The sequence below is a fragment of the Eschrichtius robustus genome, chromosome 1 (assembly GCF_028021215.1).
Source record: "Eschrichtius robustus isolate mEscRob2 chromosome 1, mEscRob2.pri, whole genome shotgun sequence".
NCBI lineage: Eukaryota > Metazoa > Chordata > Mammalia > Artiodactyla > Eschrichtiidae > Eschrichtius > Eschrichtius robustus.
Genome location: NC_090824.1, coordinates 90,757,590 through 90,784,244, shown reverse-complemented (window position 1 = coordinate 90,784,244; position 26,655 = coordinate 90,757,590). Strand labels below are relative to the sequence as shown.

General features: G+C 39.9%; 2 protein-coding genes across 2 annotated transcripts in view; one reads left to right on the top strand and one right to left on the bottom strand.

The window, feature by feature from the left end:
- Positions 1-796: 796 nt before the first annotated feature.
- PDIA3 (protein disulfide isomerase family A member 3) lies at positions 797-22,582 on the bottom strand. The gene is made up of 13 exons (XM_068550564.1): positions 22,275-22,582; positions 16,123-16,201; positions 14,700-14,817; positions 10,003-10,110; positions 8,687-8,816; positions 5,214-5,330; positions 4,777-4,902; positions 4,003-4,185; positions 3,063-3,171; positions 2,380-2,508; positions 1,739-1,818; positions 1,323-1,380; positions 797-1,112 (listed from the first exon to the last, which is right to left on the bottom strand). The coding sequence occupies exons 1-13, from the start codon at positions 22,439-22,441 to the stop codon at positions 999-1,001; spliced, it is 1,518 nt and encodes a 505-aa protein (XP_068406665.1). The 5' UTR covers positions 22,442-22,582; the 3' UTR covers positions 797-998.
- Positions 22,583-22,655: 73 nt separating this feature from the next.
- Positions 22,656-26,655, top strand: part of STRC (stereocilin) — a 37,824-nt gene continuing 33,824 nt past the window's right edge. Inside the window, exons 1-2 of the mRNA XM_068550578.1 lie at positions 22,656-22,939; positions 24,081-24,254. The gene's annotated coding sequence lies outside the window, so the exon portion shown is untranslated. The remainder of the gene's footprint in view (positions 22,940-24,080; positions 24,255-26,655) is intronic.

Genomic DNA, 26,655 nt, shown 5'->3' with positions numbered 1-26,655 from the left:
GTTCGTTTGAACCAAAGATCACACCAGTCGTATCCTTTTCGTTCCTCACTGTTGCATAAGGAGTGGATGTTTCACTCACAACAAGGAATGATACTGCCTTTCCCAGTTCCGCTGGAGAAGGAAGTTAATGACCACACCCTGAGCTTTGGGGGAGAGAGCTGTACCCGGCAATGTCAGCAATTCTTGAAACAACTTGGATGGAACCCCAACCTGATGCCACACCCACACAGGGCATTTCTGGGCAGAGAATAGCCCTTGGGAGATATAAACATGCTCAGCTGCATGGCAAGGATAAACAGCAATCCACCCTTAGGGCACGGGCAGGCCAGAAACAGCCCAACAAGAAAGGTCCCTCACCTGTTCTAATCATCAGGCTAGGGTCCTGTGCAATAAACACGTGAGGATAGATAGAGATGAAATCTGGAAAGGAATTACAGGTGGTAACTGTGGACCCAGTACAGTACAGCTGTATTGACCATTACGGCAGTCACTAGCCCTACATGTGACTGTTTAATGAAAATTTAAAATATGGTTTCTAGCTACATTTCTAATGCTCAATAGCTACAGGTATTGGGCAATAAAGATTATAGAACATTTATATCATAGCAGAAAGTTCTACTGGACAGTGCTGGTCTAGAGAACCTCTGCTTCCCCACCTCGTGGAGAAAAGACAGTATAAAGGGGGCGCATTTATTGTCACTGTTCCAAATGTACAAAAAAAATTAGAAAATAACCCCCACCTCAATTCCCCCCCCCCAACATTCCTTCCAACACAAATAATTTTTCCCAAAACCACAAACATAAACTGGTTCTGGTATTCTCATAAACAGTGCAGCTAAGAAACAGTTTAGAGAAAATTTAACAGGATTCAGATTATATCCATTCTGTCCTCTCAACCCTGAGAGGTAATAATCCCATATGGGTCCCAGTCCTCCCCAATAGTTTTCCCATCTCTCGTGGAAGAGTCCTTTTACAAAGTGGTGTTTTTGGCTGCTGCTTTAGAGATCCTCCTGTGCCTTCTTCTTCTTCTTGGGTTTTTCTTCTTGAATTACAGGGGGGTTTGTAGCCTCTCGCTTTAGATAGCTAATAAAATCACTTAATTCACGGCCACCCTGAAAACAGAAAGATAACTCTGAAAATTTAACCTTTTAAAGAACTGTGGATTTTCTTTTTCCCCAATAGGAAGACTTGAATTTTTAAAAGCACATTAGCAACCACATATATAGACCATGAGTTGAGTTTCCAGTTACATAAACTCAAAGAACTGAATATGTGTCTGTGTGTGTGTATGTATTTGTGGGGAGATGAGACAATGCACTTACTTCATATTTCTTTGGATTCAGCTTCTTGTTGGCTGGAGAGAAGTAGATGGTAGGAAAACTGGGAAAAGAAGAAAAGAGTTGACAAATTTCAGATTCCAGAATAACTCTGACATACACTTCCCTAATAACTGCTTCTAGGAGTAACTTCTCTTTATGATTTCTAATCTGACCAGATACTATTTTCCATTGGTGGCTACATTACATCCTATCAAAACTCAGAAATATGAAAGCTCACAAGGTCTGTGGCAGTCATGTGGGCCAACGCTGCAGAACTTTAAGCCAGGAAGGCATTGGTGGTTCTGTGCTCAACTGGAATATGAGGACTCTCCAAACTATGCACAATACAGAAACAGTTTACAAGCTTATTTTTTCCTATCAGTTACCTAGATACTTTTACTAGTTTTTAATCTACTTACCCTCTGACTTCATATGGAGAAGGCACATCATTGGCTGTGGCATCCATCTTGGCTATGATAATATTTGGGTCTTTTCTGAGCTGTTAATAAAAAGGTTAGGTCTTTAAATTTCAAGTTTTCAGTGACTGAGGGACACAGTCAATTTAGGACTTAAAACAATCTCATTCTTTAAAAGCTTGGATAAGTTTTGCTGCTGAGATAGGAAGAGTAGTGATACTTGCACACAGTATCAAACTTTCCATAAACTTCCCTTTTCTCTCTTGGTTCCTACACATTAAGACTCTATATACAGACACCTTCAAAATTACCTGGCCTAAATAAGATATTATAAGGGCTAAGCCAAGTGATTTAAGATGAAGGAACATAATGAATTCATATAAGCCATTACCAAAATTCAGAAGCCAGGATACTTTTAACCACAATCTAGATTGAGTCTGAGGAGTGGAAAGTTAAAGCAGGTATCTGAGGCACTGCACAGGCTCAGAGGGCAGTCAGGAGAAAGTGAGTAAACAGTAGAGAGTTGAAAAAAAATCTACCAGTTCTTAGGTTCTGAACTAATAAGGGTAACTAAATAGCCAATGCTGACTATGTATGTAAACCTCCCAACTCAAATTTAACTTCAGAATATGGTTCAGACTTACCTTCTCTCCCAGTTCTTTATACTTAGGCTCCAGATTCTTACAGTGACCACACCAAGGAGCATAAAATTCAATCAGCACATCTTTATTTTCATCATTCACTATTTCATCAAAATTCTCTGCTACCACTACCTGGGAAACACAGAAGATTCTCTAGCTGGTAAGGCGAGTTGAATACATTCATGAGCTGTATTTGTTTCTGAACCCAATCCCTCTCAAATTTGTTGTGTTGCCACTAAAAATATGTTACTGAAACCCAACTCATATTTATAGACTTTATTAAGATATTACCATTCCCCAGAAATCAACTCATTCCCATGTCTGTCACCTGTCAGACTAAGTTCAGGAAGTCACAGGAAACAAATGCTACCCAACTCTTCCTTAAAATAATCTCAGAACAACAATATTAAAACTATTCTTAAAACTATTCTATTAGGAGTTAGCTTGCTCTGCCCTGAAGAGTAACCTAGCCCTAATACAAATATCATCAGAAAATTGTACTCCTGCCCCTATTAAGCATTATGAACTCTGACAATGCTTATTTTATGATGAGGGAGGTGAGTACAAACAAAAACAGAAACTGAGTAGCCAACATGGTCTTCACTTAGCACTTCCCAGCATTTTGGGAATAAAGAAATGAGGAGAGACAGCTGTGTAGAGGCTTGGGGAGGTTGTGCGCGCCTCACCTTTACGGGCCCGTCATTGCTCTCTGGGATAGGCTCAGACTTCAGGTATCTCTTCAGGTTGCCATCAAAGTAATCCTGCAGGAATCTCTCAAGAGCCTTGCCATCGCGCCTGGTATTAGAAAAACAGGATCAGTTTTGTTAACTTGCTCCCACCATTGAGAAAACTAAAAACCATTTCTTAGAATAGTTTCTACATAGTTTAAATTTCAAGGCTAGGAAGTAACTGGAAGTTTAAAAAAAAAAAAAAGGGAGCCCTTGTTTCTCAATATGCAGAACTACAGACTGAACAAGAAAGCAACCACCTTCTTGTATTTCTAGTGTGTTCTTTGTGGATTAGAGAGGTCAGAGAAGGAAGAAAACATTGGTCCTTCTGGAAATTCAATTCTGCAAAAGAACCAGGTCCTATTTTGTTGCTCTGGAGAATAATGCCTATTTATGGTATCTTTTTTTTTTTTTTTTTTACTGATTTCACTCACAGGAAGATTTTCTCTTGTCTTAATCTACCGAAGCCTCAGAAGGTGATGGTCAAAACTGTCTGGGGTCTTAAAATCTTTCCAATTCCCTGAGTTTACTTTAGGCCAATGTGGTATTCCAAGAAGAAAAGACATTCTGTAGGGATGGGAGGGGACTGGCTTGGTCTGAAATTACATCAATCTCAAAGAGACTGTCTAATGTTCTCTATCTACTATTTTTAATGGCAGGGTGGAAACAATCATGTAAGAATTCCAAGCTGCCATCCTTTTGTTACTTTTCAAAATTTATTAAGAATCATGATCCTTAAAGTATCTATAATTAATTGAAAAAAGTGACCGTCATGTCTTCATTACAAGACCTAGCTTCACATTCCAATGTTCTTCTTTATAAATCCTCAGTACGGTAAAAGGCTTTAATAGTTTCTTTGCAGAATCAAATCCCAAACCCACGCTAACTTGTGACTCACGAGAACTCCTCCTGCATGACAAACTTCTCTCCTTTTGCAGTTCTGATAGCAACAACAGGAATCTCTCCAGTAGTGCTTTCCAAGCCAAAATCAGAAAGTTCATGGCTAAAGGTTTTGCGGCTAGCTACAGCAAAGTTGAGTTTCTTCCCAGCATCCAGGAATTTCTTTGCCACCATCATCACTCTATAGGAAACAAGAGATATTTATGCCAAGATTATACCAGGGTGGTAAAGCACTTCTGAAACCAAGAAGCAAGAGACTAGAAAGCAAAATTTCATAGTCCCTGCATCCCTCTGGAAACAGTCTGAACTTGTGTTCTTGGGCACTGACATAGGATTATGGTGTACTCCAGGGTCTTACTGAACTTCACTGCCAAACTGGTGGTACCCAAGCAAATAGTCCATTCCCACTGAAACTTGCTATGTTATATAACTATAAAATATTGCAGGCATAATAACTAACCCAAAAAGAAAATTTATAAGGATAAAATACACTGAAAGTCTCAATGGGCAACAAGGCACAATGTGTTAAAGGACATTTTAGATGACGTTTTCATCTTTTACTGGGAGGTCAGGAATCAGCTGTGTCACAAGGCAAAGGAACACCTATGGAAAATATGCCCAACAGATTTTGGAAATAGTTTATTTATCCTTACAGCTTCAAATCCCATTTTCTTATCTGTTCTCACATCACACATGGTAATAGGATAGTTAGAAGGAATTGTTTATGCACTGGATAAACTTGTTTACAAAGGGGAAAAATTATTCTTATTACCTGTTTCGCCAGTAGTTGGAACCTTTAGCATTCTTTTCATAGTCCACATCATAGTAGGCTATAAGTAAGTCCTTGCCCTGTATCAAATCTTTATTGTCTTCTGTCATGTGAGGGCAGATACCAAAACTGAAATGATACAATCCATTATCAAATTTGGCTGGTTTATAGCTATATTATGGAATTATCATAAAGTAACTGACAGCACTTAAAAAGGAAAGAAATTTTCAATATATAGGATAAGTACCGAGTAATGTAACTTACAGGACCACAATAGGAGTTCTAGAACCCAAACATTACTACTTTAATATAAACCCAACTACTATCATTACAATCCCATGAATGAGGCTATTTAATCTAAAACATGGCTCTGCTTAATAACTGAGATAAACAAACTAAAATGAAGCCAAGAAATCCCAAAAGTATAAAGAGGTACTCACATGTTTTCCTGAATAAATTTTTTAATCTTTCCACTGGTCATTTTCTGTTCTGTATATGCCACAGTCCTGTCCTCAAACTTGTTAATCAGATGTGACGGACGAAACAAGGTGATACCCCTTTAGAAAAAAAAGTCTTAGTAGGTAGACAGCAAAAGAACTGTCTCTCACCTTTTATTTAAAGCTCAGACCATCTACGCTTGCTGCCACTTCTACTATCACCATTTAAGCACATAAGGACTCTTTTCTGGGACCACAGCCTTGGCAACATGACCTTCTCATCAACGCTAAGGAGCTAACCACCTTAATTTCAAGTGCAATAATTAGGTATGATGATTTAATAAATCTGGGTTGCAAAGTTAGAATACCTTGGTTCTATCTAATTCTTGCTCCACCACTAACTTCAAAGACCTTGGGCCAGGTATCAATTTAATTCTTCTGGGCTTCAGCTTTTACATCAGTACAAAAAGGGGGTTAGAGTAGATAATTAATTTCCAAACCTTTAAAAACAATAAAAAACAGAACCCAACTTACCCCAAAGCCCCAATATGTACAATAAAATAAAGCAGAACTTGCTCTTATTGGAAGGTACCTTGCCCTGCCAGTCTCCTTGAAAATTCAACTCTCCCATACAGTAAGAAAATTACTTCATTAGAGAAAATATATTTAAGATTCCTCCCAGCTGTAAAAATTCTATAGGTAGGTATATGATTATAGATAATGTTTAGCTTGAGTTCATTAAAATTTCTTTTGTTCTAGATTTCTCTATATGAATAAACACAGTTTACAAAGTTTTCTCTTGCTGGTACTACGTTGCCTCTCTCCCTAAACCAAGCTTTCCTCATTCCACCGGAACACTTAAAGGAAATTCCTTCTTTACTTTTTTTTTCTTTTAATAAATTTATTTATTTTTGGCTGCACTGGGTCTTTGTTGCTGCGTGCAGGCTTTCTCTAGTTGTGGCAAGCGGGGGCTACCCTTTGTTGCGATGCGCAGGCTTCTCATTGCGGTGGCTTCTCTTGTTGCGGAGCTCAGGCTCTAGGCATGTGGGCTCAGTAGTTGTGGCTCGCGGGCCCTAGAGCGCGGGCTCAGTAGTTGTGGCGCTTGGCCTTAGTTGCTCCATGGCATGTGGGATCTTCCCGGACCAGGGCTCGAACCTGTGTCCCCTACAGTGGCAGCCAGATTCATAACCGCTGTGCCACCAGGGAAGCGTCCTTCTTTACTTTCTAACCTTTTGTTCAGCTACAACTGAACCCCAATTTGGTTCTGAGTCACAGGTTTATATCTAGTACAAGCGTTCCCAGAAAATATCACTATTCTAACTATCAATATCTTGCCTCTTGCTTCTCTTTCATTCATTCCTTCTCCCCACACTATACACACCTGTATACAATTTTATCACTTGTTTTGGGCTAGGTGTCAGCACCTTTAAGTCCTTATATCCCTCTCTCAACTCTTCCAATGTTAACCATTAACTTTATGTCAGTTAAAACACAGGCATTTTCATAGTATACAGGGAAACTACATAGCAAAAAGGGACCTAATATAAACATGCTGGGCAACCAAGAAGGTGAATATGTCTCAGATTTTTTTTAAAAGCATAGTTACCAATTTCAGAGCAGTTATTGTCAAAAATTGAAATCAGTTCTAAATGTGATCTTTAATGATGTTATGGCATTGGGGTACACATGAAGAACTTAAGACACCCTTCACATAAGGTCTTCTAAATAAGACTTCTGATCAGAGGCTGATAGGCCAGCTTTTTTTTTCTTTTTTAAAAAGATTTATTTATTTATTTACTTGGCTGCCCCGGGTCTTAGTTGCAGCACACGGGATCTTTGTTACAGCATGTGGGATCTAGTTCCCCGACCAGGGATCAAACCCAGGCCCCCTTCATTGGGAGGGCAGAGTCTTAGCCACTGGACCACCAGGGAAGTCCCGCTGATAGGCCACTTTTAATGGCAAGTGTGAGAGGCAGACACAGTGAACAAATCTAAGGGTAACAGGCTGATATGTGGTGTGCTTAATGAGGCACAAGTGGCTCCACATCATTTACAGACCTGGTGTCTCTTAATCTAAAAGGCAGTAGAGCCTCATGGTTAAGCCCAACAACTGTGCAGCTAGACCTTCTAGCTGCAAAGGTTCAACCCCAGTTCTGCCACTTACGGCATGTGAAGCTTAACCTCTTTCTGTGCTTTCTCCTCTGTAAAATGGAGATAATGACAGCTCTGTCTCAACAATTTGTTAAGAGGATTAAGAGTTAACAGTACACATAGCACATAGTAAACAGTGCATATTTTGTTAAATATAAATAAGTAACACTAACCCTTGCCACGCTTTTCTTTCTACTCTATGTGCTCACCTTGAGTGATCTCCTCTAGCCCCATGGTTTCAATAACCACTTACATGTGGTTGACCTATAAATCTTTTATCTTAGTTCAGAACTTTTCCTGAATTTTAGTCTCATTTATCCAATTGTCCAATGGGTCTTCACCACCTGGATGTCTCAAAACTACTCAAATTCACTGTGCCACAATAGAACTCATCATCATTCCCCCCAAATTTGTTTCTCTTCGTCTTCTTCATAGCTTGATGATGATTGGCCCAGTTATCCAAGTCTTTAGAAACCTAGACTTACTGTAGATCTGCCCCTTTTCACACCTGGCTAGGGGTCAAATCCTATTGTCTACATTTTTTATACACACTCCTTCTTCTTCATTGCCCCTAATACTGCCTTAATTTAGATTCTCAGATGTCACCCTTAGTTTAGACTCTCTTGACTGCCTTGCCATCCCTCCCCTTTCAAACCACCACTATATGGGTGCCAGTGTCTTTTCCTCTGAAAACACAAAATTAATCACATTACTGTCTAGCTCAAAGTCTTTCAATGGCTCTCAAATGTCTAAAAGATAAAATCTAAATTTTTCTGTATGGCACTTAAGGTTTTCTATAATTTGGTTTCTGCTTACCTCTCCAAGCTTACCTTTCACTATTGACCTCATCCACGAACAATACTCCAGCAGTACTACAGGTCCTAACACGCTTAGGTTGTTTCACATCTCGGGGCCCTCTCTCCTGCTGCTCTATCTGGAATAATCTTTATCCCCCACCATAACCTGCCTGGAAAAACTTATCTTTCAAGATATACCTCAGAAGTCACCTCCTCTACGACATTTTTTGATACTACTCCCCACCCCAAAGGAAAAAAAAATCATTCCCTCCTCTGTACTTCTGGTACACTCTGCCTAATTTCTACCATAATACATATAATGCTCACTTACACTTGTATTTTTAAATATATTCACTGTCCCCATTACTAGATGCCCCTCAAAGGCAGCAACAGTTTCCAGAACTTAGCTTACTGCCTAGTATGTGCTCAATAAAGCTCTTGGAAAAACTAGGCTTAAAAACCACCAGTTCACACAATACCACTTGGTCAAAGTGTGCATTTACAAGGGCATTTAACTCAGTTACTTACTCTCCATCATCATCATACTTGTTCACCAGAGATTCAACATTGGTGTGTGCAAATCGGTAGTTATCCCTCAAGTTGCTGGCTGCTTTCAGAAACTCAGAGTGAGTGTCACTGAATAAATCCTTGAAAAAACCTATATAGAAAATGTCAAACACAAGGAAGAAACAGTAAATGCTGAGAAATATTCAAAACTTTAAAATTCTATTTTTTCAAAGTCTTTATCTTATTATGGATAAGCAAAGCAAGATAGATAGGAGGATTGGGTCTGCTTTGCCATGACTACTGGGGATATTTGATGAAATATTTAGGATAAGAATTCCTTCTCTCCCCTTAAAAAAAAACTTTTTTGAGGAAGCCAAGGGAGAGAATTTGTCAGGGTTCAAGTCTTAATTCTAGTTTTTCACAGTTGAAAAATTTGAGCAAACTGCCTAACTCCTTAGAGTCTCAGGGACTATTTCAGGTGTCAGAGGACTAAATAAGGTAGTATGTCAAAATAAACTGTAAATTAATTCACCATATTTTTTTCTATGTCTTATTTGTCTTTAGAACTTCAAATCTAGTAAAGTGCCCGAAACCTAAGTGTTTATTAAATGTCTACTTACGGTTAACTCCTTGTAAAATATACAGAATCAATATCCAGAAAAGAAGTGACTTTTAGTCAAACTTAAATGATAAACCATCCTCTACTGCCAGAAAGTCAGTTTTATTACAGTAATTAGGAGATTAAGAGAACACAAGGTTGTATGTTTAAATTTATTTTTTAGTCAAATGTATTATACATTACATTTAAAACAAAACAAAACAAAAAACACTCAAGATGTAGAATGTGTTTAATTGGCTCAAGTTATTTTAAAAATAATGAGATATTGCAACACCCAAGAAAGCAAAGATTGCTGTAAAAACATACACAAATCCTAGCAATTTGATCTTAAATTGTAAATTCCCCTACAACTGTGAAAATAGCAGACACAGAGGTTTATCATTTACTTACATCCTCCCACCTTAAAACCCCATTTTCAGTTTTAAGTACCCTATTATTTGAGTTAAATCTCAGGAGTTTACGAAGTGATAGGAAAAACTGAAACTATTCCTATCTTCTTTAACTGACATTAAATCTTTACACCTGAAAGAATACCAGGCCACTCAAATAAAACACCAATTTTTTCTACATTATAGTAATGCTGACCTAATTTTGCGAGTTGTCTTTTCAGCTGCCCCCAAGGTTTCCTAAACAGTTTTAACTTTATTGTTTACTCAGACATAGAGGGCTTTTGAAACCATATTGATGATTTTGTGGCATAATCCAATTTGCTACTCACCCACCACAGAAGCATCTTTATCACTAATGAACTTTTCAAATTCTTCCTCAGTCCTGAGAGGAACTGAAGCTGGTCCAGCCTGCTTCTTCAGGTGGCTGACAATTCCATCTTAAAAGACAAAATGAAAGATTATAGCAACACAAATTTATAATTTTTGAAAAGGTAATCATTCACGATTTAAAGTTTAATAAGTTCAAAAGCATATACAATGAAGTTTTCTTCCTGTCCTTTTCCTTGTTACCCAGTTTCTTCCCTACAGGATAACATTTCAGTTTTTTGTATATCCTTCCAGACATATTATTCACAAACAAGCAACTCCACATTTTTTCTTTTCTTTTCTCCTCAAATGGCAGCACACACATATGCTGTTCTGTATTTTGTTTTTGTCATTTAACACAGCTTAGAGATAATTTATGTTAATATACATAATGAGCTACCTCAATCTTCTTTATAGCCACATAGTGTTTCACTGTATGGATGTACCATAATTTATTTAACCAGCCACAACTGATGAACATTTGTTTCCAATTTCCTGCTGCTGTAAATGATTCTGCAGTAAACAACCTTGTACTAACGTCATTTTACACATGACTGAGTGTATCTGTAGGGTAATTTTCTAAAAGTGGATTCACTGGGTCAAAGAGTACATGCATTTATAACTGTTTAACTGCCCCCTCAAAGAGACTGTACTTATTTATATCCCTGCCAGTGATGTATTAAAGTGTTTATAACAATACAGGTAATACCTTTGTGCATGTTGTTCTCTGCCTAGAACAATCTTTCCCCATATATCCACCTGGCTTCCTTCCTCACCTCCTCCTTTAGGTCTTAATTCAAAATGTCATCTTCTCGGGACCTCCCTGTGGCTCAGTGGTTAAGAATCAGCCTGCCAATGCAGGGGACACAGGTTTGAGCCCTGGTCCGGGAAGATCCCACATGCCACAGAGCAACTACGCCCGTGAGCCACAACTACTGACCCTGTGCTCTGGAGCCCACGAGCCACAACAGCTGAGCCCACGTGCCAATTACTGAAGCCCGTGCGCCTAGAGCCCATGCTCTGCAACAAGAGAAGCCACCGCAATGAGAAGCCTGCACACTGCAACGAAGAGTAGCCCCTGCTCGCTGCAACTAGAGAAAGCCCGTGCGCAGCAACAAAGACCCAACGCAGCCAAAAATAAATAAATAAATAAAAACAAATTTTTTAAAAAAAGTCATCTTCTCAAGGAAGCCTTCCCTAACCATTCCTTGTAAACTAAAACCTATTCAACCCCCAACACTCCCTTATCTCCTGCTTTATCTTTCTTACAGCACATTTCACCCATCTAATACTCCATCCTTATTTATTTTTGTCTGTTTTGCTGATATATACTTAACTCTAAGAATAATACCTAACACATATCAAGTTCAAGAAATCCCACTTTGCAAATGAATTAAACAAACAAATCCTTTATTCTTAAGTGGCACAGTCACATGTAGCCTTGCATTTTAAAAGCAGAAAATGCAGTGCCTTGGCTATCTTGTTTCAGGGTTTAACTATATACAGGTCAAACTATGCCATGAACCAGATCCACCCAAATCACATTTTCCTATTTAGGTGAAATGGGCTAGGTAAGTAAACTGTTTAAAAATAATAATCACACACAAAAACACAAAAAATCTTTTGCCCTTTAAGTCTAGTTGACAGACCATTATTCTGTTTTCTTCTGGGCTCAGTGCTACTCCTCTGTAATACTCCACCTCTCCCACCCCTTTCTCTTCTGAGTACTCTAAGGATTTGCTGACTGACTGAGACAGAGTACTGTTTAACTGTTTCAACATGATTGAGTCTATTTTGTTTCTTTTAGAGGTTTTTCTTTCCTTCTCTCTCCATTCATGATTTTTCCTCTTAAATGTTTTCCTCAACTCCTCACAGAGGAGGGGTTGTGTCAATAGGTAAAATGAAATCGGATATGAATTTTTTGGCCTGCAAGGGTATTGTAATTACTATATCACAATATAAATTATTATAAAGAACTTTACCTCAGGGCTATGATGAAAAGTGTTACTTTTCTCCCTGAGTATTTAAAATTCTCTGGAAGGTATAATGGGAGTGCTGAGTAACCAGTTGAAGCAGGAAGGCAAACAGCATAGTTCTTAGAATACATGAATAAAATAATTCATCTTAAGTAGCCAAACATCTGATCACCTAGTCAGATGCTGAGAAATTCTTGAGTTTAAGAAATCTATGTACAGCCCAAGTGAGATTATTTGCCTAGTAGCAGTCTGGTTGGGTTCACATACAATATAGTTTAGACCTAAGTCCAGAGAAAAACATATCAATAATTCTAACTGCTAAGTCTACCCTGAGCTAATAAAATCTGAATGGTAACATGTGTTCATTAATGCTTTTAAGATCAGGGAAAAAAAAAAAAAATGAAGATTTTACCTTTTGTTCTTAGACATATCAAATTTTGAGTGTTGGCTAAATGACCTCAGTTGGGCCAAAATACTTATGCATTGAAGAGTTATTATCTACTACATGTGGAGAAACTAGGTACTGGGGATAGAGTAATAAATACACCAAACAAGGTCTCTGATCTCCTGGAGCTTACAATATAGGTAAATCTCCAAATAAATCCCCAAATAAATAATACAATAAATCTTCAAATAAGTAAACAATTTAAAATATCAGATAGTAACCAGTGCTATGCAGAGAATTAAGAGGATGGTAAGAGTATGACTGGGTGGCTACCTTAGGTTTGGTGGCCTGGGAAAGCATCTGGAAGAATTTTTTTTTGGAGGGGGCCGTGCTGCGCAGCTTGTGTGATCTTAGTTGCATGACCAGGGATTGAACCCGGGCCACTGCAGTGAAGCGCCGAGTCCTAACCACTGGACCGCCAGGGAATTCCCTGGGAGGTGAAATTTAAGCCAGGATCTGAATGAAAGAAAGGAGCAAGCCATGCAAACATGGGGGAAGATCATTTCAGGCTGTGGACACAGCTAGGGCAAAGGTCCTAAAGTGAAATAGTCTTAAGTCTTAATATTCTTAAGAGTTAGACAGGGGCCATCTTATGTACAGCTTTGTATACGAGTAACAATCATACATGCTGAAAAAAATTCCACATTACCTAAAATGCCCAAACTGAACGAACCCCTTTCCTCTCACCTTTTCATAATAAAAAGGTAAAATATGCCTAATTATTTGATAGACTCAAGATAAAACTGTCTAAAACATACTTTCTCATTAATTATGGGCCCTATGTACAGGGCCAGCCCACTTACCTCCCAAACTTCACCTGTCATCCTTGCTAATTATATTCCAGCCACAAGGTCTTTCTGTCCCTTGAACATATCAAGCTCAGTTATGCCTTAGGGTCTTTCTGTACCTGTTTTCCCTCTGCCTGGAAAGCTCTGGTCCACATCTTCTCATGGTTAGCTCCTTCCTATCATTCAGGTCTCAGCTCAAAGGTTACTTCCCTGATCACTCATAATGTGGTACTCCCAACCCCAATCACTATCACATCAGTTTTATTTTTCTCCTTTAATGCTCTTATCACCAACTGAATTTATCTTATCCACATATATTATTGACATTAAACATTTTTTAATTGTGGTAAAATATATATAACATAAAATTTACCATCTTAACCATTTTAAAGTATACAATTCTGTGGCATTAAGTACATTCACATTGTTGTACAACCAATCTCCAGTAGTTTTCATTTTGCAAAACTGAAACTCTATTCATTAAGCAACTCCCCCACAGCCCTTGGGAACCACATTCTACTTCTGTCTCTGTGAAACTGACTAGGAATCTCATATAAGTGGAATGACACAGTATTTGTCTTTTTGTACTGGCTTATCTTACTTAGCATGTCTTCAAAGATTCACCCATGTAGTAGCACATCAGAACTTCCTCTTTAAGGTTGAATAATATTCCATGGTATTATATACAATTTACATATAATTAATTATTATTAATATACTACATTTTGTATATTCATTCATCCACTGATGGGACACTTGGGCTGCTTCCACCTTTTTGCTATTGTCAATAATGCAGCTATAAACATGGGTATACAAATATCTCTTCCAGACTCTGCTTTTAATTCTTTTAGTTATATACCCAGAAGTGGAATTGGTGGATCATATAGTAATTCTATCTTCGTTTTTTTAGGATCCACCATTCTGTTTTCCATAGCAGCTGCATGCACCATTTTATGTAAGTCCACAACAACAGTGCAGAAGTGTTCCAATTTCTCCACATCCTTGCCAACACTTGTTTTCTTTTTTTCTTTATAGTAGTCATCCTAATGGATGTGAGGTGGTTATCTATATATATTTTTAAACTTGTGTGTTGCCTTCTTCTCTTCATCTCCCAGAATGTAAGCATCACAAGAGTGGGAACCTTGTCTGTTTTATTTATCAATAAATTCTGGGCACCTAGTATATCTGGAATATCTGGCACAGAGTAAGTACTGAATATTTGTCAAATAAAAAAATGCCTAGTAAGCCTTATAAATCAAGTTCAAGTATTTTCTATATTACTTATATAATCTGTTCAGTTACAGAAGTCTTTTGTTAGCTTCCAATCTGACCTCTTAGGTGAGCAATTTTTAAGACTTAAAGTATCTTGTATAGAAAATGTCATGTTCCCACTACAAAGAACAGGGTACTTAAACAGATCCAGTTTCCAGAATGTAATCCAGGATCCTTACCGGCAGTCCTAGGCCCATCATAAGCACCTGCTTCTTCACCATCTCTAAATATCTTCAGGGTTGGATATCCACTCACTCCATACTTATTACAGGTGTTTGTGTTGGCAGTACAATCAACCTAAAGATTAAAATACATGAACCACTTGTTATCCAAAAGCCTGCTGCAGGCTCTTCCTATATTCCCAAAATATTAAGAGTGGTCAAATCAAAGTATCAAGCAATTTTTGACATATCCTACAGAACATTAGATTTTAAAGGCAGACTGGTGCTTGGCTAGCTACATCAGAACCACCTAAGGAACTCTAAAATTTAGTTTCCTGGGCCTCATACAAAATGCACAAAAGACTATTTAAATTCTGCCCTTAGAGTCTCTATTGTCTAAAGCAGTGTTCTCCACCTTTTTCCTGCCCCTCAGAATATGCAAAGGATAAATCACTTAAATTAGTAATAGTGGCTTACTTTGATAATGATTATCATCAGTGGGATGTATCGATATATACCCCTTAGGTGAGTTGGGGTATAATTTGATTTGGCAAGTCACCTATGGTTATTAGCAAAGGTACTGATACTTAAACATGCTCCCTGAGCTAGTCTGAATCTGGGCTAAACTATAACATGACAGATCCATTGAGACCTATCAGGAAGAAGAAAAACAACTTCCATCTATTTAGCCACTTATTCCAAATTAGGTAATGCCATCAGCACTTTGCGTGTATTATCTCATTAATCTTCATAAGATTCTGAGGTATGATCCCAATGCCTTAACATAAAGTTCAGAAAAGTAATGCATCTATAGTAACACAGACTATAGCTACATGAAGCAGGAACAAAATCATGACTGAACTCTTTTTTTCTATGGCAAGCTGCCACAGAACATCAGGATTAAAAATAGTTTTCAAAAACAGTCCTATATATGTATGAACTATTTATCTGAGGCTGGCCGAGATGTGAACTTTTAGACCGGAGCAACTAGGGGTTTACTACATAAAATTCTGGAAGCATTAGTTTGACTGTAAAAGCAAATACTAAGTTTACAGTTGACCAGTTAGTTAATACTTATCAACGTCCTCTTGTCATCTTCCTATTCCCATCACTGTGAATAGCGTATAGTAATTTAGGGAACTCATTTACTCAATGATAATTTTCCTCTAAACTTGACTATTGTAATTTTACTTTCCATGTTTGCCACTTAATTTTTATTTACCATATATTTTACTTCTTTCTTATGCCAGCATTTCCCTTAGTTTCACTACTTGTAATCTTTTGAAACCATAATTAATACAAGTCAGTTGTGTATTTGCCCAGAAACTAGTGTTCCCTCTTCTTCTTAGCACTGTAAGAATAAAGAAAATCAACGTTAATTTTTACCAACTACTATTTAAAATACCTCATTTCCTTTAATGAAGAATCCACCTATACTCACTTTTGCTAATGGGACTATTCCTTTTAATCTGGTAGCTGCAGCTTCATATTCTGGGGCAAGCTTTTTGCAGTGTCCGCACCTATACAGATATATTAAAGAAAAAAGGCAAATATATCCTATAAGTTTGTTAATTTTCTCTAGGAAGAATCTCAAATTATAATACTACTTTTGACTAGTAGCTGCTTCCAAAAGCAAAAACATCACCTGAACAACATCCAGTACTGATAAGGTAAACCAGAGCTCTCAGAGGTAAAGCTACCTTCTCTAGCCTGAGGTCGACTCTATAGGACTGGCTCAGTCCAGAGCAGCATCTACGTTCTCAAAAGTGCAATGGGGTGGCGATGGGGGGGTAAATTAGGAGTCTGGGATTAACATATACACATTACTATACATAAAATAAACAAGGACCTAGCACAGGGAACTATATTCACTATCCTGTAATAACCTATACTGGAAAAGAATCTGAAAAAGAATATATATATATACATGTATAACTGAATCACTTTGCTGTACACCTGAAACTAACACAGCATTGTATATTAACTATACTTCAATTAAAAAAAAAAGATTAAAAAAGTACAATTGAGCCCTGAAAACTGTAGTCAGAAGTATAAGCCACATTAAAGAGGGAAAGGGCTCAAGCCCTTTTGACGAATTAATGAGGATAAAATAAAGGGCAAGACAGCAATAATCCCATTCCTGGTAGCATTTCCTAAAGGAAGGTACGTATTTTTCCTTAGAAAACCAGCACTGTGGTTCTTAAAAATATAGTGGTTGAAACCTTATAAGGTCCCAAGTATGATATTAACTCTTTAAGAGTCACAATCAAGTACTTTTTCTCCATTCCTTGAATATGACTCTTTGACCAGAAACCCAGTTTGAGGGGGGTTAGTCGAATAAGGCCCAAAAGGTGCTCAGTTGATATACTTTAACAGCTCGATGGAGGCTTTTTTCCTTCTCAGCTGAGTTTCAACATAGCGTGAGAATGACATATTTAAGACAGCAAGCTTGATTTTTACAGCTACACAGTTCACCTGACTATAACTACTGATGAAGATAAAGCATTATGCCAATTAGAATATTTTCCCAGAGGGCCATCATAAACACCTGTTCCTCTGCCCAGAAAGCCCTAACAGTCCCACAGGCACACTGTACATGCAATGTGGGTAGGGGCTTATCAGTACACAACTAGCACCAGCTAGGTATCACCTCTTCAAAAGCCAGTGGCTTGCAGAGGGATCACTGGGAGAACGTGAGTAGTTCTGTGACCTCCCCACAGACAGCAAATATAGAATTAGAAAACAGAAGGAAGGAAACACAGAAGAAATTTGAGCTGACATTTCATAGCCAAAAGTCTCAAAATTTATTTTGTTAAGTAATGGATGGATAAGTAACTTGGAAACATTCTGCCCCCAAAACTTGTTTAAAACAAAGAATTCTAAGAACTTATGTTCTTCAAGGTCTTTAGAAGTCCTATTCAAAAATAATCATTAGAAAGCTTAACTGAAAGAGTGATATAAAAAAAGACTATAATATTAGATGTTGCTTAGGGTCACATACATATCTACTAAAAATATAAAAGAACCAAATGATAAAAACCAAATTCAGGATGGCGAGTGTGTAAGATGGGGAAGGGGCACACAAGGGACTTCAACTGTACTGGCTTTATTTTTTAGACTGGGTGGTGAATAAATGGTATACCTTATACTGGGTTTCACAGATGCACATTTTACCATATCTGAAATTAGGATGTGTCTTGCAATCGTGTCATAGTTTCAATGGTAGCATTTCTCTCTTTGTGAGACATAAAATATATTCATTATACCCTCTGTATTCCATAGTAAATTAAAAATTCATGTACGTGGGTTGTAACAAAACTACACAAATTCCAATTGATTTAATAAAATAACCAACGTATCTGATAAACCTAAGCTTTGGGGAACATAATGGTGCAAAGGTTAAAAATGAATGTGTGTTAAAGAGAACAAGAATTGGATCTGGGCCTTAAAGATTTAAGGCTTCAGACAGGATGGGGTAGGGTATTTTAGAGAAGGGGAATAGTAGAGCAAAGTTAAAATTACTAGTGAGAATGATGCATTCAAGAGAACTATGGGGACTTCCCTGGTGGTCCAGTGGTTAAGAATCCGCTTTCCAATGCAGGGGACGTGGGTTCGATCCCTGGTCGGGGAACTAATCCCACATGTCGCAGGGCAACTAAGCCCGCGTGCCGCAACTACTGAGCCCATGCGCTCTGGAGCCCACGCGCCACAACGAAGAGCCAGTGCAGCCAAAAAAAGAAAAAAAAAAGAAAAGTAATTAGGAATAAATTTATCAAGAGAGGCATAAGAACTGTACACTGAGAATTACAAAATATTGGTTAAAAAAACCAGAGAACTATGAGGGTTTTTTTTGTTGTTGTTAAGAGATAATAAATGTGTTATATGTGTTAAGAGATTTCTGTTAAATACGTATGTAGTAATTGTTAAGAAGACAGACAACAGATTTAAGAAGTTTCACCTCAACTACCTTTAAACACCTGAAGAGAAAAAAAAATAGTACAGAATAATTAGGCCAGACCAGTGGGTCTCAACACACATGTATATAAAAAATATCCATTAAGCATTTAAAAAAAAAAAAGGGACTTCCCTGGTGGCACAGTGGTTGAGAATCCGCCTGCCAATGCAGGGGACACGGGTTCCCCTGGTCCAGGAGGATCCCACATGCCACGGATCAACTAAGCCCATGCGCCACAACTACTGAGCCTGAGCTCTAGAGCCCACGAGCCACAACTACTGAGCCTGCATGCCACAACTACTGAAGCCCACGTGCCTAGAGCCCGTGCTCCACAACAAGGTAGGTCACCACAGTAAGAAGCTCGTGCATCGCAATGACGAGGAGCCCCCGCTTGCAGCAACTAGAGAAAGCCCGCGTGCAGCAACGAAGACCCAACGCAGCCAAAAATAAATAAAATTAAATAAATAAATTAACAAACAAAACAAACCAAAAAAACACTTGTGTGCCTAGGCCCCACCCTGGGACTTACTGAATGATTCCTCTAGGAATCCAGGAGATAACCAGAGGTGTAGGGGGAGTGTGTATAAGTGGCAAGGCTGGGACTGAAAACCATTGCCTTAAGCATTGTTAATATCCACAACATCATCAAATGTCCAAAGGGAGGACCTGTCTAACAAGTTCCAATAAGACTGGAGGAGACTGCCCTTTTTAAATTCACCAGGAATGGCATTTAGGTGGATTTTGAAGGTGATCATCAAGTTTTACCACTACTTCTTTCACCTACTACTAGATAATACTAAAACACAAATAATCCCATTCACCTTCAGGGATGGCACCCAGCAGTTAATAATGACTCCCAACATATACTAACCCAACAATCATTACTTCATGCCTGTCATGTGCCTCATGCTACTTTAGGCTCTGACAGAAGAAAAACTGATATAGTCCTTTCCCTGTAGGAACATCAGTCTGGCAGGGGTGATAGTATTATTAGGTCCCAATAGAGAGGAGGGAGCAACCAGTTAGTTGTCCAGGGAAGGAAGAAATAACTTTTGAGCTAAATCTTGTTGAAAAGATCAACTGGGGGTGGGGAGGGGAGGGAATTCCAAGTAAAGGAATCAGTATGTATAAGAAAAAATATTAAATATTCCATTTTATACTATCTACGTGGTCTTTTTCTATACTCTAGAAACACTGTTATCAAATATCATCAATTAATACTACTGTCCTAGAGGGTAGGGCACAAATCTACAACACAGGTAGATGCTGAAGACTTAAGACTGACTAATAAATATTCAGAAATTATCACAAACATTTAAATAGTTCTATTTACTTCCAGAGAAATTCAGATACTCCCATTCTTACAAACTATATAGATGATTGACTCCATAATGGAAATATTAGTCTACAGGGTCAGCTGTAAAGAAATCTTTCACTTTCACTTGTAAAATGAAAGTGGAAAAAATACCCTAAAACAAATGAGAAAAACAACTTGCTCAAAATGGGTCCATTTTACTCTTAATAAGGATTCTTTAACTGTTCCTATCTAACTTATAACAGGAGTACAAAGCAGTTAGAGAGCATTTCCAGCTGAGATATTAATAAATAAAACAGTTGAATGTGAAGAAATAAGGACATCATCAACAGGAGACTTCCTTGATTCCAAATTACTCATTCAGAAAACTGATCCTTCTTGTAGGCATTGTGGAGGATGACTTTACCTTCCAGACCAATTACATGGCGACACCACAGCAGTGATCCACCCAACTTTAGGGATAGTTTAGTGCACGATGGGATATGTAGTTTTTAGGGAAGCACATGCAACAATTTAAAGTAGCATAGATCACTTTCAATCAGGGGGAAAAAAATCTGCTTTAAACTAATAGTCTAATAGCCCACAATTCTCCAGCAATTCACTTCATGTGGACCCCTGTAGTCACAGAGGCACCTCCCAGTTTTGATACAATTCCATACAGCCATTCTAATTACAGTAACACTCCCTCAAAGCTAACAGCATGGTTACATGATTGGGAAGAGTTGTTCCTAAGAGAACGTGATTTCTAGTGATGTGTAAAGACCACCTATGATGTGTAATCAGTACTGCCAGTTAGTCGCGGGAATGCCCTGGATGCAAAACCTGTCAGAAGCTGAAAACAAAATGTGCTGCCTCGGGGCTTCCCTGGTGGCGCAGTGGTTAAGAATCTGCCTGCCAATGCAGGGAACACGGGTTCGAGCCCTGGTCTGGGAAGATCCCACATGCCACGGAGCAACTAAGCCCGTGAGCCACAACTACTGAGCCTGCGCGTCTGGAGCTTGTGCTCCGCAACGGGAGAGGCCGCGACAGTAAGAGGCCCGCGCACCGCGATGAAGAGTGGCCCCCGCTCGCCGCAACTGGAGAAAGCCCTCGCACAGAAACTAAGACCCAACACAGCCAAAAATAAATAATAAATAAATAAATAAATAAATAAATTAAAAAAAAAAAAAAAATGTGCTGCCTCTAAGCACACCCTACTGGCTCAGGTGGTCTTCATTATAGGACTCCTAGTGTAACCCTCGAGTCAGCTGAGCCCCTGCAGAGTGAAGACCAGAGTTAGAAGCAAGTGAAAGTTATCCACTAACTTTCTTTTACTGAGACTTTTGAATACAAATGGTTTTTAATTAAGGGTCATTGTGGCAGGAGAAAAATTAAGTACTGTAATTAGCGTGGTTATACTGAGCTGTCCCCAGCGTTAAGATAATCATTGTTTGCTATGGTAAAGATGTGGGAGTTAAAAAAAAAAAAAACCAACTCAGGTTTACTGGGTCAGAAATCCTATTTGCTCTCTCCCCACTCCCACCCCACCCCCAACTTTTTATTTCCAGTTAGTTCTATCCTAAGGAATTTACATCCTAGTTCAGTTAAAGCACTCTCAAGTGGAGTATTTCTCCAACACTGATTACTTTCTCACTGGGGTCTTCTTTGGCATTTTTCAGAAATCCTAATTAAAACTAACCATTTAGACAGATCCTGACGGAATTACTCTGTTCACCTACTCTTTTTAATGGAATTCTGCTGGTACTGAGAAATGATCAGTTTAATGGAGAAAGTGTGCACCTGGCGATGGACAAATAACTGCCTGCCTTAAGAGAGCACTTATGACCATTCTGTTGCCACTCTGACCTTGGCTAGAAACCAACGGCTGCGTGGGGCAAGAAGAAAAGAAGTATCCTGGGGGCCCAGGGCCTCTGCACTTGGTGAAACGTTGGCTTCCAATAAAAGGCCTTGAGATGCCTCGTCTATAGAATGGAAAACAGTAACACGGACTCACCCAGAAACTCTAAAGATACCAATCGAGGAAGGGTGGGGTGCAGGGGGTGAAACCCTCTGCAGATAGGAAGTGCCGCAGGAGCGCGGAGGTAAGGATGTGGCCCTGCGCGAGAGGGGCCTTCGCGCTCTCCTTCTCAGATCTCGCTCCCAGGCAGACGTCTCCGCTCTCTGCCAGGCAGCTCGGCTCCCCGGTGGGTGGAAAACCTGCCGGCCGCAACCGGGCTCGCGGGAATGACGGAGGGCGCCGGCGCTGCGTAGGCCCTACCGTCCCCGCGCCTTCGCCCCCTGCCCACCCGGCCCTCCCTCTCCCGCCCCGGCTAAATGCCCTCACCAGGGGGCGAAGAACTCGACAAGCATGAGGCCTGCAGAGCCCGTGTCGGAGATGCGACTCTCGAAGTTGTCGTCCGTGAGTTCCAGCACGTCAGAGGCAGCGGCGAGGCGGGCCGCGGCGAGGAGCAGCGCCAGGCCCGGGAACAGCGCTAGGCGGCGGAGGCGCATGGCGACGAGGTGAGGCGGCGGCGGCCAGGAGGGTCAGGGTTCGGCGGGGACTGCGGAGGCCGGGGGGAAACCACAAGCCCTCAGCCTGCGTTCGCGCGTCTGGCCCAGACAGCCCGGCAGCCGGAGGTCCCAACCCCCCAGCCCGGCTCGGGCCGCAGTGTGGCAGCCGCCGATTGGCTGTACGGCGCCTGCGTCGGGCGGGCGGGACCAGCTGGTAACCGCCGAGTGGCCGGAGAGCGGGGCTGGGCGGAGGCGACGGGCGCCGGGGCGAGCGAGGCCGGGAGGGTCCTGGCGCCCGGGATTGGTGCTGGGGGTGGGCCCGGGGCGAGCCGGAACCCGGGAGCGGGCGGGCTGGCGGAGCTGGACGTGCGGCGCTGCGGCACGGGGAGCCGACCCTGAGCTTGCCCCGCGTGGGGAGAGCCGAGCTCAGGGGGCGTCAGAGCCGGAGGCGGAGGAGTGAAGTCAGGGCTGAGTGGGCGGGAGAGAGCCTGGGCAAAGGTGAGGCCCAGAAGTGGGAATTGAGAGAGGGAGCTGGCACCCGAGGGAGCGCGTTGGAGTGGACACACTTGGGACGGGACACATTTTCAAAATGTCAGGCTGTTGCATTTTGTCCAGTTCCTCTTAACTTGGTTTTTCTTTTGGCGGCAGTCCCAAGCCCTCCCACTGACCCACCTCATCACATTACCTGATACCTCAGGTCCAGGTGGTGCCTGAATTCCTCTTTGTCCAACCCCGAGACTCCTGCTTTTTGTGGCTGCTGCTTTTAACTAGAAATTCTGTCACACAGGTGAAGGTGCCTGTCCACTTAGTCAACTACGCAGATTCTCTGTAATGACTCCTGTCTCATTTGTTTCAAAAAGCCTTGAGTCTGGGTACAATGTGTTTGTCTTCTTAAGGGCAAAGAGGTTGGGAGGAAGGGAAGAGAACCTCTAAGGCTTGGTGCAACCCCAAAAATGAAATGACACTCGATTCTTTTATTTTCTTAACAGACATGGCCACTTATCACCCAGTAGGACACATGCAACTGCCCCGGGCTGATGCCATTCGTTCCCGACTCATTGATACTTTCTCTCTCCTTGAGCATCTGCACGGCTTGAGCCAAGCTGTGCCACGGCACACTATTCGAGAGATACTTGGTCAGCAGCCTGTTTCTTCACTAGGATGAATTTAAGACTCCCATCCACACCCTCCAAACAGTAGGAAGCAGAGAGGCAATTTTAAGGGTGGAAAATTCAGGGGAGATTGGTTTGGTTGCTAGTTTGGAAGTTACACCAAACTTGATAAAGGCTTTATAAATAAAACTCTGAATCCAGGAGATGGAACCCGTGTCACTCACTTTTAGGCCTAGGGTAACTATTAGCCCTGGCTGACTTGGAAGTTTCTACCAAAGACACTTAAAACTTTGAGGGTTGAACCTGCAGCCTTTATTCTGGGCATGGACAGTGTTGGTCATAAGCAATAGGTTAGCTCTTACTCCAAAATAGTATTAGTTGCTGTGTGAAGGAGCAGCAAGGTAAGCCCCTGCACTAGGGGGCCCATTACGTAACCAGTGTTCCTGCCCCCAATCCTACCTGCTCCTGATACTCCCAAAGACTTCTTTATATATTTATCCACTGTCCCTTTTTTATTTTTGGTGTAGATCCTTCCTGTCAGAAGAAACTTATGTTGGGAGATCAACACCAGCTTGTGCGCTTCTCCATTAAGCCTCGTCATGTAGAACGGATTACACATGCCCAGAGACTGATGAGCACCCTTCGAGTGCGCTGCAGCAAGCGTCCACCTCTTTCCTTGTGGGCTGGATGGGTCCTTGAGTGTATCCTTTCATGCCACTCATTTTTATCGCATGGCTTTACGGTCTCTCTTGCCTCATCATCTGCCTATTGACTTTATTTTTCCCTTCCCAATCTCCATTTTCTTCTCATTCTCACCGGTTCTGTTCTTGCCCTAATTATGTCACATGCCTAAACCAGAAAGAACTCCACTCTATGTTTTCTTAAGAGAAAACAGGTCCTCTCTTCAGAAACTTTATCATCTTCCTCATCTTTCTGAATACAATTGTACTGATGGTTGAAATAGGTGAGAACTCACATTGAATGAAAGGGTGGGAGTCATTGTTCCTTTAAGTTGATCATTTTACACATTTGAATGTTATTTGAATTGTGATAGGGACAATTAAGTCTCTTGGAGTAGGATTTGTGCAACTGCTAAGACCTAGAAATATTTGAAGGGCTCTGAAGTGTAGTAGATATAAGGTAGTCTAGACACTTAGAGGTGGGGTGTAGTAGTCTCACAAGGAATTGGAGATGGGAAGACCAGTTGCATTTCTTGTGTTAGTCTAATAATTTGAATGAATCTTTTCTAATAGAGATATTGGTACCTATCAGCAAGTGATCCAACATTTACATTTTTACAAATATGTTTAGAAAGATTAAGTACAAATAAGAAAACTCACAATGTATGTAAAGTTACAACTAAGATATTAGATGAGCCCAAAAAATGACTTAAAGAGTAGATGACTCTAAAACCAATCATAAATTTTATGAAATGTATTAAAAGCAAAAGAATGTGTGGAGAATCAATGACCTCATTTGATTATCATCTCAAACAAACTGCTCAGAAAGGACAGTAGAAGTACTCACTTCCTTGTTTCATCCTCACTATTTTGGGAAAGTTTCCCACTTTAAAAATAGTCTTTTGGACTTCCCTGGTGGCGCAGTGGTTAAGAATCCGCCTGCCAATGCAGGAGACATGGGTTCAAGCCCTGGTCTGGGAAGATCCCACACGCCACGGAGCAACTAAGCCTGTGCACCACGACGACTGAGCCTGCACTCTAGAGCCCTAAGAGAAGACCGTGCACTGCAACAAAGAGTAGCCCCCACTCGCCGCAGCTAGAGAAAGCCCGCGCAGCAACGAAGACCCAACACAGCCAAAAAATAAATAATAAAAAGTAAAAGTAAATTTTAAAAAAATAGTCTTTTAATGGAATCAGGTCAAAGGCATTTAAATACACAACAGTATTTGGTGTCATTGACCAACTGCGGTATACTATATGCTTTGATAATGATAATTGGCAAGTATTTGCCTTGTGGGATTAGGGATATAGATTTCAGCCTTGGAATAAAGTAAATAGCAGCAAATATATGGGATTCCCTGGATCTAACAGACAAATCAGAATAGCACTAACCATTCTTTTTGGTAAAACAGCTGAATATGAAACATGATCACTGTGCCAGAGGATAGGTAGATTGCCTGAGTGGGAATCACCTGGCAAGCTCATGAAAATTGTATCTTATTAAGTACATTCTCATGGTAGAAAGACAGGAGGGATTTTGGAAAGGGAAATAATTTGTGACATTTCTTTGAATAGACTAATTCGTGTGATAAACATTAAGACTTTGTTTAGACTTTTAAAAAGCAATTTTCCAGATCATAAAGAATGCTGTTATAGATAAGGAACAAACAGTTCTCTAGATCAAAGCTCCCCAGTCTTTTTTGTCTTATGATTTTGTTTCCCAGAAAAACATATATAACCTTGAAAACCTCCATAGTAATTTTAATCATTTTATTTTATCACATTTTTTCTGTGATATGGAGAAGCAAGTTGAAGTAAAAATGATAATTTAGACCAACATGTTGCTAAATATTGTATTTTAGTGTTTATTATATAATTTTAATAATCATAAAATGTAAGCAAATTTTTACTTTTGCCATTTTATAAGTGATCATGCTTTTTTTAAAGAAAATATATGATTTGTCTACAAATGAATTTTTAAGTGACATTATATATTAAGTTCGGTTTGGGGATCAAATATATTTAATTTGTGGTTTTTTGGGGTTTTTTTGTCTGTGTCAAGTGGCTTGCGGGATCTTAGTTGCCTGACCAGGGATTGAACCTGGGCCCATGGCAGTGAAAGCACCGAGTCTGAACCACTGGACCCTGGGCTGCCAGGGAATTCCCTATGTATTATATTTCTAAATTTTCTGTTTCTTTTAAAAAGTTTAGATATAACATATATTAGTTTTAGGTTTACAACATTGTGTATTGTATGTTAAATACATGTTATATGTTAAAGTGTAGGTGGAAATTATGTGTTTGGGCATAAAAAAATAGAAAAAAAATCTACTTCCACAATGATATTGGTAATTCTACTTTGCACTTTAAACATCAATGGGCTTATTTTTATAATTTTCATATTTTGTTTCTAAATGGTGAG